Source organism: Crocodylus siamensis, chromosome 7, assembly GCF_052110815.1.
Source record: "Crocodylus siamensis isolate JL-2025a chromosome 7, ASM5211081v1, whole genome shotgun sequence".
Lineage (NCBI taxonomy): Eukaryota > Metazoa > Chordata > Crocodylia > Crocodylidae > Crocodylus > Crocodylus siamensis.
Genome location: NC_143401.1, coordinates 53,024,023 through 53,039,069, shown reverse-complemented (window position 1 = coordinate 53,039,069; position 15,047 = coordinate 53,024,023). Strand labels below are relative to the sequence as shown.

Sequence of the window (15,047 nt, the reverse complement as noted above, 5' to 3'; positions counted from 1 at the left end):
TAAGATGGTACTCAGCATGCTAGCACAAGCTCAAGTGAATTTGTATATGCAACTTACTGGAGGCTTTGTTTGTTGCTCATTGGACTCCTCAGCCACTCAAGAAGCTGTGATGGTACCTTTTAACTCACCAAAGGCACAATCTCCATGTCTCCTAAGACCAATGGCTGTCAATGATAAGAAATATTTTGGGGTTTAGGATCTAGTGTGTTTCCCATTTCATCAGATAGTTAAGAAAGATGCAAGGCTAAATTCTGCTATTACACTGATAGCAGCATGTCTTTATTGATTGCAATCTCCAGAAATACACCAAGATCCATGTCTACAATGCAGTCATCATCTCCACATTCCTTTAGGTCACTCATGTTCCACATCAGTACTGTTATCTCAAGAGAATGGAGAGGTCAATGATATGTCCGGAAAATCCTCCACATCAAATGGGAAGATCTCTGCACGAACAGCTGCATCCTTGCTGAAGCCAATGTTACCAGCATTGAGTTGGTGATCCTCAAGCATCAGCTTCGCTGTACTGGATATTTGACTCCTGACTCCCAAGACAAGTGCTCTACTCCAAACTTAGTTGAACAAGCTCATGGAGGCCAGAGGAAATGCTCTAAGGACACACTGAAGGCATACCTGAAGAAAATGTACGCTGACCTAAAGAACTGGGAGGAGCTGGTTGCCAGTTGACTTAAATGGTATCACCACCTCAACCAAGTGGCAGCCCATTTCGAAGTAGTTTCTTGCCCTTAAAGGAGGGAAGAAAGAGTGAAGGAAGGAAAATGAAAGGAATTTCAGCTTAAATCCTACTCTTTTCTGTGGAAAGACCTGCAACTTCAGTGGACAGATGTGTGGCTTGAGGATTGGACTCATAAGTCACCTAAGGATTCATCAGCAAACCATGGCAAAGATCATCTTTGAATCAAGGGATTGCCATCACCGATTATGCTGATTTACTTACTTTTACTTCCATGGGGCAAAATGTATGTAATGGAACTAAATGTGGTCTCCCAAACCTCTTTTAAGTTATTTTGACTTAAATTATAATGAGTGCTCTTAGAACTAGTAAACTTTTTAAAGCAGTGGCCTTTTACCCAAAAATCATGGGGTCAGGGGGAAAGAGAAAGTATCCCTGCAACTCCTACTAAGATTCCATTTCGTACTACATAAACTGTATTTTGGAGCAACCTACAACAAATAAACATGTCATAATCTTTCCTGAGAGGGGATTTAAGAAAAATAACTTTTATTCTCTATCATTAAGATTACAGTTTCAACTGAATAGCAAAGTCCATGTATAAGTCAATAAAAAATATTTGTTTGGCAAACTGGAAAAGGTCACGTGACTGATAAGTCAAGAGTGCAGGAAACATTATAGGTAGTACAGGAGGTGCCTGTGTGCTGTAACAGAATGTCTGGGTAAAACTGAACTCCATCTTGTAGTATGTGTTTAATTTGTAGCTATGGTAAATTTGTCTAAAGCATAGTAACTGTGATGTCCAGGAGATGTGCTTTCGGTTCATACTCATGAAATGATTTATCACTGAAAAACCATTAGAGAACAATCTAGGCCCATCAGCTTTGTCTCACAACTACTAAACCACCTCTGTGGTGTGCTAGCCTGTTTAGTGGACCTTGTTAAGTCCCAGAGCTGTTCTAGGGACCAAGAAAGATTCAAGGAGCCTATTCCACCAAAATCAAGTACATAAGATAAAAAGTATAAATTAGGGCTGACAAACAAAACAATTAATTGCAAGATTTAAAAAAAGTCACAATTAATCTCTATTTTAATTGCACCGTTAAACAATAGTTAGCACCCCCCCCACCCAACAGCCCAGAGCCCATGTGCCCTGTGGCTCCACCCTGCCACTACCAACAGTACACAGCCCCAGCCCCAGCCCCAACCCTGGGTTTACCCACACCTGCTCCCCACCCCCTGGGTGGAGCAGACTAACTGGAACCCAAATGAACCGATCTGACCCTGGCCCACCCTATGCCTGCTCTGAACTCACCTGCCCACTCTGAGTAGCAGCAGCAGCAGCTAGGCAGAAGCTGCTGCTCAGTGCAAAGGAAAAGCGGCTCTCCACTGCTGCCAGGCTCTTCTTGCTGCAGCCACCCAGAGTCCTTGCCCAGGCTGATCTGAGGTTCCTCTGCACTGCCACCCACAGGCAGAGGGTAAAAAAAATTTGGGGGGGCTGAGAACTCACATGCACACTACCTGGCAATGGGAAAGTCTGTGGGGAAAGGGCCATGGGGGCAGGGAATGGGGTTGGGACCAGGCAGGGATCAGAGCAGAGCCAGGCCTGGGATTGGGGCCGGGGCCTGCTGCATCCGTCCCTACCCTTGCACCTGGGGTCATTGCCCAGTACCAGTGGCCTCTGCGAATTCGCCACCCCGCACCAGCCCTGGCTCTGCACTGCCTGGGGGGACCTGGAACAGAGCCTGCCTTGGCTGCACCACTGGGCCAAAGGAGACGGAGCCTACGGGAAACCTGCATCTGCCCCACATCATCCCCAGGAAGAGCCCAGCAGCTCCTATAAAGGCACAGCACACTCTGATCTTTGCATGGGGCACAGGCAGGCTGCAGCTGTGCTCTGCCTGCTCCCTGTCACCTCTGAAAGTGGTGTGGGGCCATGTGCCTTGCTGTCCAGGCCACCTAGCAGCCAGACTCACTTCCAGGCTTTTACAAAAATCAATAATTAGTACTTTTAAGGAGTAAAATGATCATTGTTAAGAAATTGTCAATCTAGCATTATAGCTTTCCTGCTATGCTGCTCACAAAGTGATGAAATTAGAAAGCTGAGTAACCACAACTAGGTGGAACTCTGAGGTAGTGTGTGAGGGTGAGGCGGCTTGAGGTTTTGGGATTTAAGATGTTTGGACTGCAGTCCCACACCAAAGAAAGTATCTAGAACTCCAGTAGCAGAAACATCAGTTGGACTATATGCAGGTCTGGTGGTCTTAAAAGTCTTCAGGACCTGGCAGTTGGGTATGTTTTCACAACAGGGGACTGTCCAGAGGAAAACAGGCCCAAATTCTAAGTGACTGAACTAAGGAAGTTATCCTTAAAGAAAAAACCAACCCCCCAAGAAACGTATGTAACTAAAGATGAGGATGCTTATGCAAAAGGAGACAAAAAATGTCACATGTAATTGTAGCATTTCTTAGTTTCTGACTGCTTGATTCTGATGTACCCTAACCCTGAGGTTTATTTAGTGCGTTAATGCACTATAGTTAATAGTTTTAACACTTCCCCAACTGTCCATTTTGCTGTAATGTGATCTTTCACCTCACACTGAGTTGCCTGTAAAAACTTAAGAATGAAAAGCCAGCTTTTTTGGTGGTAACTTTTACTGGCCCAGTGGTACAGGCATTGGTGACTGTTGACAGGGTGGAAGGGGCACAATTTAAAGGTTCGGGTGGTGTGCAGTGGGGTTCAGGGCAGGCACTCGAGACACAGTTTTGATTTCTATTCTAGAGCTACTTTTTAGGGTTATTGTGAAAGAGTAAACACCAATGTGGTGAAAAGAGCCGGAGAATGCCGCTTCTAGAGCCATTACCATATTAGGATGGAAGCTCTGAGAGCGGAAAAGAGAGGAGACAGGAGTTTCAAAAGAAAGAGAGAGAGGGGCTGAAAAAGAAAAAGAGGGAGAAAGAGGATCCCCGGGGGATAAGAGACTTACACCTCAAGACTTCTCATTATGCCAGAGAGAGCAGAGCTCCGAGGAAGAGGGGCAGATCCCCAAGGAGACAAAAAGAGGAGACAAACCACGGGACATGTCTGGCTGCTGCCCTGGAAAGTAAACAAAGAAAAGAAGAGAGTGAACTGACCCGCTCTCTCAAGCTTGGAGACGGCATCTGATTGTCTGTCACAAGGATTCAAGGCTTCTGGCACATGCAGGATAAAAGATACACACTTATAGCAACAAAATAGAGAGAAATTGTATGACGGGGTTTGAAGATAAAGGCCTGCCCAAAAAAAATAAACAGACAAACAAGAGAAAGAGACTGTTTTCTAATACTAAGTTCAGTCCAACCAAATTGATAGCAGTTACGTAAGAACATTATATAGACAGAATTACAAAGTTAATATGACTGATAAGGCCAAAGGAAAAGGATATAAATGGACAATTTCTGCCTAAAAGTAAAAAAAGTTTGTATAGAGTGATAAAAGATAAAAATAAAGACAAGTATTAATCTGAATCAGACTGTGAATATCTATCTATCGATCAGTGACTACATGTGGCTAGTTGAGAAGGCGAGTGAGGTATTCCTCTATAATACCAGGACCCCTAATAAAGGCATAACTCCCCCCAACCAACAAACCAACAAAAAAAATGAACTATATATAATAACCCTCCTGACTAGTGACATCATAAATTAGAACATATAATAATAACATTCAAGACGTGGCACACGGGAAAGTCAGGGTACCTATAGTTCTTCGGGAGACTATAAGAGGGTATGAAGAAGCATCCTAAGTGCCAGCATCACAGTTATGTTTCATGATACTTTATAATAGCAGATGGACACTGTTCTAAAAGTTACCAGTGAAGAAAACTGGCAGGGGGTCTGTGGCTTTCCAGAGCTTCGCCCTTGCCCTCATGATGCAGCACTGGTCCGGACTTGCCAGAGCTTGGCTCCTGATGGCCTCGACCAGCCCGTGTCATGAGGGCCATGTGCCAAACGCATGGCCAGAGCACCCTTGTGCCAAGCCCTGCCTCTCACAGATTTACCTGTACCAGAGCTGGTCCCACCACCCAGCCTTGCAGTCCTGCCGCCTCGTGTGTGTGCGGCACCTCCTGCCCCGCATTTCCCCGCTTTACCTTCACGCTCCCTTCCTCTAAATGAAATGGATGAGCAGTAGAGAAGGGCCGGGCGAGTGCCCCCGCACCGAGCCAGGGCACCGGGGTTTGGAGGAGCGCTGCTGCCCGCCCCGCTCTGCCACTCGGCGGCGGGCCTGTCGCTGCTTGCCAGGCCGGTGAACGTGTGGAAGCACCACGGTGTAAAGCGGAACCCCTTCCCGCGCGGGGTCGCCGCCCCACCGGCCGCCCCGGGCTCTGAGGCACCGCCACGCTCCCCACCGCGCCGCGCCAAAGCAGCCATTGGCTGAGCGCCCCCAAGGGCGGGGTCTTCCCTTGCGCCAGACCAGCCCCGCGCCAGTGCGCCTGCGCCGCTGCCAGCGTAAGGGACCTGGCAGCAGTGGCGGGAAACTGGGCTTCGCGTTGGTGTTGCTACTGGCGCCACGATCGCAGCTCTCGGCTTTCGCCAGCGCCATGGAGCCGTCGCGGGACGAGCGGCCGGGGAGTGGTGCCCGCGAAGAGCCGGCGCCGCCGGAGAGGTGCCTCCAGGGGGCGGGGGCGGGGGTGGGGGGAGACGGTTGGAAGCAGGGGTGGGAAGCGGCGCCTTAGTACGACCGACTCTGCCGTCTCTATAGAGCTGGTCTTCGGCGGGGCTTTCCTGGCACTTGTAATAGCTGATTCACTCCTCAGAAGTCCCCACTAATGCACCCCATCTATACAGAAGTTGGGTAAGCAGGGTCCGACTAATGCGCTGCCTCTTTTGGGCATGCGCTGGGCTTGCCGTGGGAGCTTTACTTTAAGTAAAGCCTTTTTTCCCCCCCCTCAAGCTAAGCCACTGTAGATATGAGCCACATTGCCTAGCCCCCCCCCCCCCCCAAACAAAACAAAACAAAAACAAACCATACTTCCTGAAAGAGACCTACCCTGGGGTGAATTTTGGCATGTGTGAACAAGGCTTTTTTTTTTTGCCGGGGGGTGGGGGGGAGTTACAGGAGGAATGGCATTGGAAGGCTACCATAGTCTTATCTAAACAATAGCTATGGCCTTCCTAAACAATGGTTGTATTAATATCATTTTAATTTCAGTTTTCAGAAGAAAACAGGTGACTTCACTGATACAATACTCATTAAAGGTTTGAACAACAGATACCGTGTGTTAAGAGTGAATGTAGTACAGAAAAAGGGAGAAGATCCAGAAATGCATTTGACAATTGCGGCATCTCAATCACCTGAGGATACAGAACTATGTGTTCTGAGGAATGACTGGTAATTGATATGAAGATATAAACACTTTTTGTAATGAGAATATTTTGGTTTATTAAGTAAATTCTTTGCATGCTCATTTTCATTATTTTAAAAGTGAAAACTGCACTCAGTTAATTGAATATGGTATTATTGCCATGCTGGTTTTGTTTGTTAATATCTAATTGAGGGCAGTTAGTATCTAGAATAAACTGTATTCTTACCTTACATTTTTTCACATAGTTTTAGTTGTGGTAAAATAATATGAATAAATAGTTAAAATAGTGAAACTTGAACCATGTGGCTTTGTGTTCACTATGCTGACTTGAGCAGTTGGCATTATTTGGGAATACAGATTCACAGAAGTTTAGGGCTGGAAGGAACCTGGTGAGATCATTGGGTGCAGTTTCCCCCCCCCCCCTCCCGGTGCAGGAAAGACTGCTGGGATCAAATAACCCCAGCAAGGTGTGCATCCAGTCTCCTTTGGAAGATCTCCAGGGTAGATGCTTGCACCACCCCTGCTGGGAGTCTGTTCTAGAGTCTGGTCACATGAACCGTGAAGAAGTTTTTCCTTATATTTTGTCTGAAACTTAGGAATTTATGATCATTGCTCCTGGTTTTCCCCTGGAGTGCTTTGGTGAATGGTAGTTTGCCTCGCCCCGATGCTCTCCCCGATATATTTGTAAGCTGCCACCAAATCCTTTTGGAGCTTTCTCTTTTTTAGGCTGAACAGTCCCATATCTGTCAGCCTTTCCTCTTATGGCTTACTCTTCAGGCTTCTAGCTTACTTGATAAATATACAAAGAACTGGGTATTATAGGTTGACATTGTTGCCTACCCCGGTATGTGATTTTTTTGGCCAGAGTGTCGAAAAACACCACAATGCCTACCTTGGAAGATGCTGGAGTGCCGGCATGCCAGAGAAACAAAATGAGGGCAGGGGGTACATGGCAGGATGCCCTGCTTATGCCCCCTGCCTGGGCTGCTCCCAGCAGGACTTGTAGTTTTCCAGCTGCCTGCTGGCAGTAGCTACCCAGAGCTGGGACTGGCTGCAGCCGGGAGGCTCCAAACAGCTGTGCTGAGCTCCAGGCATCAACTCTGTACCAGTGTGTGCACCTGCACGTCGGAGCAGGTGGTGGGGGAGGGGCCTGAAGCAGCATGGTGCTGGTCTCTTCCCCTGTTTCCAGCACAGAGCTGGTGACTGGGCTTTGGAGCCCAGTGCAGCTGTTTACAGCCTGCCAGCTGCTTGCTGCAGCTGCCCAGAGCCCAGGCTAGCTACAAACAGCTGTGCAGGGCTCTGGAGCCCAGTCACCAGCTCTGTGCCAGGAGTGGGGGAAACTGGGGTTGCATTGCCTAAGGCCCCTTCCCCTCACCTGCTCTGAGGCGCACCTGCCGATACAGCTGAGCCTGGCACAGCTGTTTGGAGCCTCCTGGCTGCAGCTGGCCCCAGATCTGGGTAGCTGTTGCCAGCAGGGAACCTGGGCTGCTCCCAGCAGGCAGCTGGGACACTGCAAGCCCTGCTGGGAGCAGCCTGGGCTCCGTTGCTGGCAACAGCTACCCAGAGCCAGGGCTGGTCATGGCATGCCGAGCAAAATGGCCTCACGTGCCATGGTTGGCACAAGTGTGGGCAGTTGCTGACCTTTGTTGTATACTTTGACTTCCAAAAAGGCCTTTGATCTAATATCCTACAATGTCCTCACAGAAAATTGGAGGATTGTAGGCTTAACGCTGAGACAGTCAGGTGGCTGAGAAACTGGCTGCAGGATAGAACCCAGAGAGTCATAGTGAATGGATCTGTCATCCTGGCAAGAAGTGGGCAGCAGTGTTTCACAGGGATTGGTGCTGGGTTCAGTCCTTTCAGTGTTTTTAAGGATTTGCATGTGGGGGTGAACAGCTCACTGGCCAAGTTCACAGATGATACCAAGTTATGAGGGAGCGTGGTCATTTTTGAAGTTAGGCTACAGATACAGGTGGACCTAGACAGATTAGCAAGTTGGGCAGATTACAGTTCTCAACATTGAACTTCATCAAATTCCAAAGTGCTCCACCTTGGTGTGAGCAACTCCCAACATACCTACGGGCTTGGCTGCACCAAACTGACTAGCACCATGAATGAAAGGGATCTGGGGGTAATAACAAACCACAGTATGAACATGAGCCAGCAGTGCAATGCTGTACCCTGTAGGGCAAATAGTACTCTGGTATGCATCAATCGATGCATCTTCAGCAAAACCAAGGAGGTAAGTCTTTTGCTCTACTCAGCACTGGTGAGACTGCAGCTGGATTACTGCGTCAAGTTTTGGTCACCACACTTAAATGAGGATGCGGACAAGCTTGAGAGAGTCCAAAGAAGTGCCACCCATATGATCAGAGTCTTACGTGGCACGCCATACAAGGAAAGGCTGAGGGATCTGGGACTTTTTTCAGCCTGAGGAAAAGAAGGCTGAGAGGCGACCTGATAACAGCTTACTGCTACACTAGGGGAGTACATCAAGGGCTCCGTGCGCAACTGTTCGCCAGGGCACCCAAGGGGAAAACCAGGAGTAATGGCCATGAACTCCTGAAAGATCAATTCAGACTCAACATTAGGAAAAACTTCACAGGGTGTTCAGACTGGAATAAGTTCCCTCCAGAGATGGTGCAATCACCTACCCTGGAAATCTTCAAGAAGAGACTAGACGGTCACTATGCTGGGGTCACCTTACTCCCAGTTATCTTTCCTGCTTGGTGCAGGGGGCTAGGAGTTAAGGCACCCTGATCCACCTTTCACTGGGGTGGTAACTGGCCTGGCATTTCCTGGGGGCTCCCACGCCACTGGGAGCCCCACCAGGCTACCCATTCCCAACCTGATCTTCCGAGGTCCCTTCTGGCCTTACAATCTATGAACCGGGTAATTCAACTATGTTAACTTAGTTCCCCTGAAAACAGAAGTGGGCAAATAGTTATTTACATATTTATCAGCCTAAGTATGCATATGCCTGTGGCAAGGCACTGTGTGCACCTGCCACTTGAAGGGCCTGGAGCTGGCAGCTGCCAGGTGCTTGATGAGGGCAGCCACTTTGGCTCTGGGGCTGCCCATATAAACATGGCAGTTCTGCTGCTGGAGGCCAGGCGACAACATTGCATGGCTGGAAGATTGCTAATATCATCTGGAGGTAAGGGAGGAGCTATAGGGGATGGTAAGGAGGCTCCTGGTCCTGGGCATAACCTAAAGCTGCACCTGCCGGGAGTGGGTAGCCTGGTGGGGCTCCCAGTAGCGTGGGAGCCCCCAGGAAATGCCAGGCCAGTTACCACCCAAGTGAAAGGTGGATCAGGGTGCCTTAACTCCTAGCCCCCACAACTGGGTGGGTTACCCCTTTGTGCAGAGAGCCTGGAGGGTGGACCCCTGGAGAGACAGAACAGGGCAGGAAATGGGGACCCTCCCACTTATTAAGATCTATTTAACTAATTAACAACAAGGCATGGCGGGTGAGAGTGCGGGCGGTTAGCCCAGGAACAGGTGGGCAGGCCACAGTGAGATCGGCCCTGAGCAGGCCCCTTGTTGCAATGCCCCAGGGCCACAAGACCAGAGCCTCTTTAACTGGTACTGTCCATTGGAGATATGCATGTGTCCTTTGCCCTTTTACGTAACCATAAAAGATGGGAGTGACTGTGGCTCCCTCAGTTTCTTCTTGCCACCTGTGACAGTGACTTTGTTTTGATCTTGGAATATATGCTCTTCATAGTGTTTTTGTGTCTTACACATGGTTATTATAGTTACTGCCTTTTAGGAATTCTGTTCCAGTAGTTCCAGGAGACATTATTCATTTAGAAGGAGAGTGCAACTCTGGTACTTGGATAATAAATGGAGAGTCTGGATACTTAATTCTGTTCCCAGACTTGCTGCTTTCTGGCACCACAGTATCAAATAGTATTCGATGTATGAGAAAAGCAGTGCTGAGCGAGAAGTTTAGGGTAAGTGTTTAAAATCACGGAATAGAAAATGTTTTGGAAAAATCATTTGTTGCATTCCAAATTTCTCACTTTTGGGTGAGATGGCTGTTGTCCAGTAGTAAGACTTGACACTTTCTATTATAAGGTCCTATTTTCAGATGTTTATAACTGCCAAACTTTAACCATTTGGGATAAAATGTTATACTGGTGGGTGTTTGCCTCAGGTTGAAGTCTTTGCTAAAATGTCAGCCAGAGTGGATAATCTGTTCTTGAAAATAAGGGAGGGAGGTTGAGACACAGAGAATAGGTTGTACCAATACTAAAAAAAAATAAATCTGTCAGTCTGATGCTTAAGATCAATGATTTTTAAATTTGACAGCGGTATGGAGTGTGTAACATAGATGCTCTTTTCCTTGTCCCTGTGAAAATCCAAAAAAAAAGTGACAAAGTTTATAAGCCTTTGAAAATTACTATCCACATGTTCAGTAGAGACTCCTAGAACTTCTCTGTTAAGTTACTTGCATGCTTCAGCACTGACCTAAGCAGGAATTTCCCTGCATTTGTCCACTCTGGGGTCCTGCAGGTGAGGGCTCCCTCTAGAACTGGAAAAGGGATACTGCAGTTTCAAAGCTCTTGTTGCCTAGTTTGGTAGAAGAAGCAGCCTGTTTCAACTGCCAGGGACCCAAAAGAAAGTCTTACAAGTAGTGGTGAACTGGGTGAGGCTGAAACTAAGAGTTGGATGGTTGGAGAGAGGAACGAGGGGGCTACTGAGGCAAAGGGGTAGAGGTTATAGCAAACTTCAGGAATATCTAAATGAGCTGGCTAAATGAGGAAGACGTGACTGAGACAAGGAGCCTTGGGAAAGATAAGAAGTTGGACTTTGAGGGCAAATAGGAAAGAAGTGTTCTCTACAGGTCAGATCCTTCTACTAAGTAGAGAATGCAACCCACTGTTGCTGGTCTTTCCTTTTTAACCCAGTCCTAAGATCATATGAGCAGTTGTCTGTGGCTAAATGTCCCATCTGAAGTATTTGTCGTAGAGGACCAAAACTTATTGCTACTCTGGTTCACCATTACACTCATTTGCAGAGGCCTCTGTAGTGGATCTAAAGAGTCTAATCTTGCTGATGTTGATATTGCTAAATTGACAACCTTACCATGATATTGCCTTTTGTTTGGCTTTTTTTAAGCAAACTAAACTACACAGCAAAACATTAAAAAATTTCACAAAGAATAGTGTGCTAAGAATAATCAGTCCTGTGTTTATACTAAGAAATACCAGAATTAAGGCTGGCTACCAAAACTAGTGGATTCCTTTGATCTTGAGTTTTGTATTTCCATTTTCCGATATGAAAAATGGTGATAATATGGCTTATCTCTTAAAGGTGTTGTGAAAACAAATGGCGAGGCTTGACTCTAACACTAAGTTTTTATATAGTTTATTTTCCTTGTATACATTTTTAATATTGGTTGGTGTGCAGAGGTTTGAGAATGGAGACCTTTCTTAGCAGGCTTAACCCTGTGGAGACAAACTATCTGCCCCAAAGATCTCATGGCCAAAACAAGTCTAAAACAGACTTCCAGACTGAAATATCCTTTTCTACCCAGTCCAGATTGGTGGCCTTTGAGAAGGTGTAAACTAGTACACACAACTCTCTTATTTTTTTTCCTGTCTAAAGCAGTCTTCTATGTCATCTGGTTAAGCTGAAAGGCCACCTGGGACTTTTTTAAAATTTTTTCCTTGTGTGATACTGACCATTTTGTATTGATCAAATTGGATATTAATGGTGGAAGTGGAACTGTGTGTGTCTGTATATTCCATGAATTATCAGTCGTCATTCACTCACTCTGATGGCAAACTTGTAATTAGGGTTGTCACCTAATTACACTAGGGCATAAAGTTATTTTGTATGTACATCTTACTAAAACTACTGTATGATTTTTATATTGTAGAGTTGCGAGTCTGGTTCACGTCAAATGCTGGTTGGCACAATCCTTCATGAGATTTTCCAGCAAGCAATAACTAATAATCTGGCAGCAGAAAAAGTACAAGAACTGGCCTTCAAAATTGTTTATGGACCAAAATATCTAAAAGAATTGTAAGTAAAATTGTGGTCAGACTTGGAATTTTTAAAAGAGTTATATTGCAAGGACATTTAATCTGGTGCACAACTACTTTATTGCTCTGCACCCTCCAAGTATTCAGGGAAAAGTTTACTGTTCAAAGAATATTGTACAAAAAGACACAACTTCCATATCTAGAAGTATTTAATTTGAGTTCAGTAGCTAAATTGTCATGCAAAACTATCCAGGAAAGACAAGCATGTTTGTTTCTGGGATGTTAGATGTTTGTGATAGTTGTGCAAAGATGAGCTTTAACATGAATGAATACGTTATCCCTAGAAAGCAACCAGAGGTGTTAATTGACAAAGTGGGGCTTTTGTAGTTTTGCATTCCTTCCCTAGTTAAGAGCTGAAGCTGAAGCTGCTGTTGCCACAACAGCTGCTGCACAGCCTGGGACCAGAGGCAGCCCTGGCTAGAGCAGGACCCCAGCTGGAGCCAGAGCTGTGACAGGAATGAAATTAGCAGTGTGGGCGGGAGAGGAGACAGCGGGGCTGGAGGCAGGTGCCAGGGGATGCAGGCACAGAATGCAGGGAAGTGGCACCATTCCCCCTGCTTCCATCCTAGTGCCTGTGCCCCTGCAAGTGTGGGGGGCCGGCAGTAGGGCATACAAGCACAGTGATAGCAGGGCACAGCAGAAGGGCTAAGTGGTGGCGGGGATGGATGGCAAGGGGCAGGGCTCAGGCCACTTTACTTTCCACTACTTACCCTGCTGCAGTACTGGGGACATGCACACAATATAAGACAACTCCAAAAATTGCATTCTAGACATGAAATATTATATTTTCATGACTTCCTCCTCAGCCATGAGTGGCCTTTGATCACAAATGAGGATGAGATTTAGGCATACTGAGCAGGGTCCTTCTTCCACTTCTTTCTTTTGTGGTAGACATCATATAGGCCATCTGACAGGCAACCTGGCTCTGTTGTTGCTTTAGTTCAACACCTCTTCTTGGTAAGAGGCTGGTAGGTTTGGTCTTCATCCCGCAAAAACTTGGAAAACCAAGATAAGAGAAAATGAGTTCAGTTATTTTTCTGCTGCTTTTTTTTTTTTCTTTTCCTTTTCTTCTAAGGTGTCTACGAAGGCTTGTTGTCCACACTATCAGTTGAAAACGTCTCTATGACTATATACATATAACTTCCTTGAAATCTCCTCCTGCCATCCCCTTCATGCTATGAAATAGCAGTATTGCAGTTAAAACTGCAAGAATCATAGGTAACGGGAATAAAAAGGCTGTCATTATAGCTTTAGTGGGCAAGTTTTTTTTAGGTTTTCTTTTACTAGTAAAATTTTTGGTAGAGCTGAAAAAAGATTTTCAGAAATGCACTGAACTTCCAGTCTGAATGATGGTATAATGAAACTAGGGTTTTGTTATATTAGAAATTATATCGACATCCTTTAGGATAGGGCAGGCAAAATACTGCCTGCAGGCCAGATCTGGCCCGCCAGGCCATTCTATCTGGCCTGTGGGGCCCCTAAAAATTTATAGTATTAATTATTATCTGCCCCTGGCTGTCTGTCAAAGATGACAAGGCACCAGCAGGGTCCAGAAGGAGCTGGCAGCAGGACCTAGTAGCTGCAGCAGCAGGGCCCCTACCTGGCCATGCCCTACCCCTAGCCCCCACCTGGGAGCATGTGCCTAGCAGAGGCTTCTGCCTTTGTGACCCTGGGGCTACTCCCTGCCTCCCTCTGCCTGAGAAAGCTAAGAATGGCAGGGGAGGAGAGGCCAGCCAGCAATTGCCCCAGTCATTGGGGCTGGGCCGGCTCCTGTGGTCCCAGTGATGGAATTGGTGAACTACGTGGTTCCAGAGTTGCCGCCTGGGTGGGAGGGTGCGGAGAAGTGGTGGGTGGGAAAGGGGCAGTGGCACTAGGTGGCGGGGAGTGGCAGCAAGCCAGTGGGAGCCCATCAACAGCTGGGCAGGAGTGCAGGGCCTGTGCCAGTACCATGGGGCCAGGGCTGATGGGGTTCCAGGGTGGGGTGGCAGGAGTAAATGGCCCTGGCTGGCAGAGTTCTGTGGGGCCAGACTGGGTTGTGCCAGCACAGAACAGGGAGGTGACCTAACTCTATAGAGCTCCTGCCAGACTGGGCCCCATGCTCCTGCTGCCATGCGCTGGGCCCCCTCTGGCCCTGCCTCTGGGGCACCAGTGCAGGCCCATGTTCCCGCCTAGCTGTTGCTGTGCTCCTGCCTGCCTGCTGCCACTTTCCCCTCTGTTTGCCGCTGCTGCCACCACCACCATTTACCCCTTTTCTGCCCACTGCTACCACTCCTTCCCACCCCCCTGCCTGCCAGTCAGCCACCCCAGCACTACTTGGTTCCTGGCTGCATTGCAGGATGCAGCAGGAGTTGGCCTGGCCTCACCCCTGTGATCCTTGTCTGGCTCTGTGCAGTGCTGGCCAGGCCGGGCTGGCTACTGCTGCATCCTGCGGTCCCAGCCATGCAGCTGGGAACTATGTGGTGATGGAGTGGTGGGTGTTGAGGGGTAGAGAGGATGCGGATGGGAAGGCAGGGAGGCAGCAAGAGAAGGGCAGTAGTGGCAGACAGGAGCGGGGGGTGGCAGTGGGTGGGTGGGAGCATGGGGCCTGTGCTGGTGTCCCAGGGCTGGGAGCAGCAGGAGTGCAGAACCTGGGCTAGCCATGAGCACCCTAAGGCCTCATGTCATGGGCCATGAGCACCCTAACGCCTCATGGCCTCCTGCTGCTGCTGGTGGCAGGGGGCTGTGGGTAATGAGGGAGGTGTGTGTGTGTGTTCGTGTTCATAGGGCAAGTCCCACACCTCACCTCACCCCAGGATCTGGGGGAACGTCTGTTCACCAGAGCGCCCCAAGGGATGACGAGGTCGAACGGTCACAAACGTCTGCAAGGCCGTTTCAGGCTGGACATAAGGAAGAATTTCTTTACTGTCCGAGCCCCCAAGGTCTGGAACAGCCTGCCAGCGGAGGTGGTTCAAGTACC

The 15,047-nt window shown here is 47.9% G+C and overlaps 2 protein-coding genes across 5 annotated transcripts in view; one reads left to right on the top strand and one right to left on the bottom strand.

Moving 5' to 3' along the window:
- LOC149859794 (uncharacterized) overlaps window positions 1–5,103 on the bottom strand; it is a 29,097-nt gene extending 23,994 nt beyond the window's left edge. The window contains exons 1-3 of one of the 4 annotated variants that reach the window (XM_090058630.1): window positions 4,824–5,103; window positions 3,829–3,885; window positions 58–164 (exon numbers count right to left, since the gene is read on the bottom strand). In XM_090058630.1, the coding sequence (XP_089914756.1) occupies window positions 97–164; window positions 3,829–3,885; window positions 4,824–5,103 (405 nt within the window). In that variant the 3' untranslated portion in view covers window positions 58–96. Of the gene's footprint in view, window positions 1–57; window positions 165–2,009; window positions 3,675–3,828; window positions 3,886–4,823 lie in introns of those variants that run through there. The other 3 variants (XR_016443668.1, XM_090058631.1, XM_090058632.1) reach the window with 3 other exon arrangements.
- The window catches only part of DNA2 (DNA replication helicase/nuclease 2), a 36,854-nt gene continuing 26,882 nt past the window's right edge, over window positions 5,076–15,047 (top strand). The window contains exons 1-4 of the mRNA XM_090058623.1: window positions 5,076–5,338; window positions 5,885–6,064; window positions 9,811–9,994; window positions 11,926–12,071. Of these exons, the coding sequence (XP_089914749.1) occupies window positions 5,274–5,338; window positions 5,885–6,064; window positions 9,811–9,994; window positions 11,926–12,071 (575 nt within the window). The 5' untranslated portion in view covers window positions 5,076–5,273. The remainder of the gene's footprint in view (window positions 5,339–5,884; window positions 6,065–9,810; window positions 9,995–11,925; window positions 12,072–15,047) is intronic.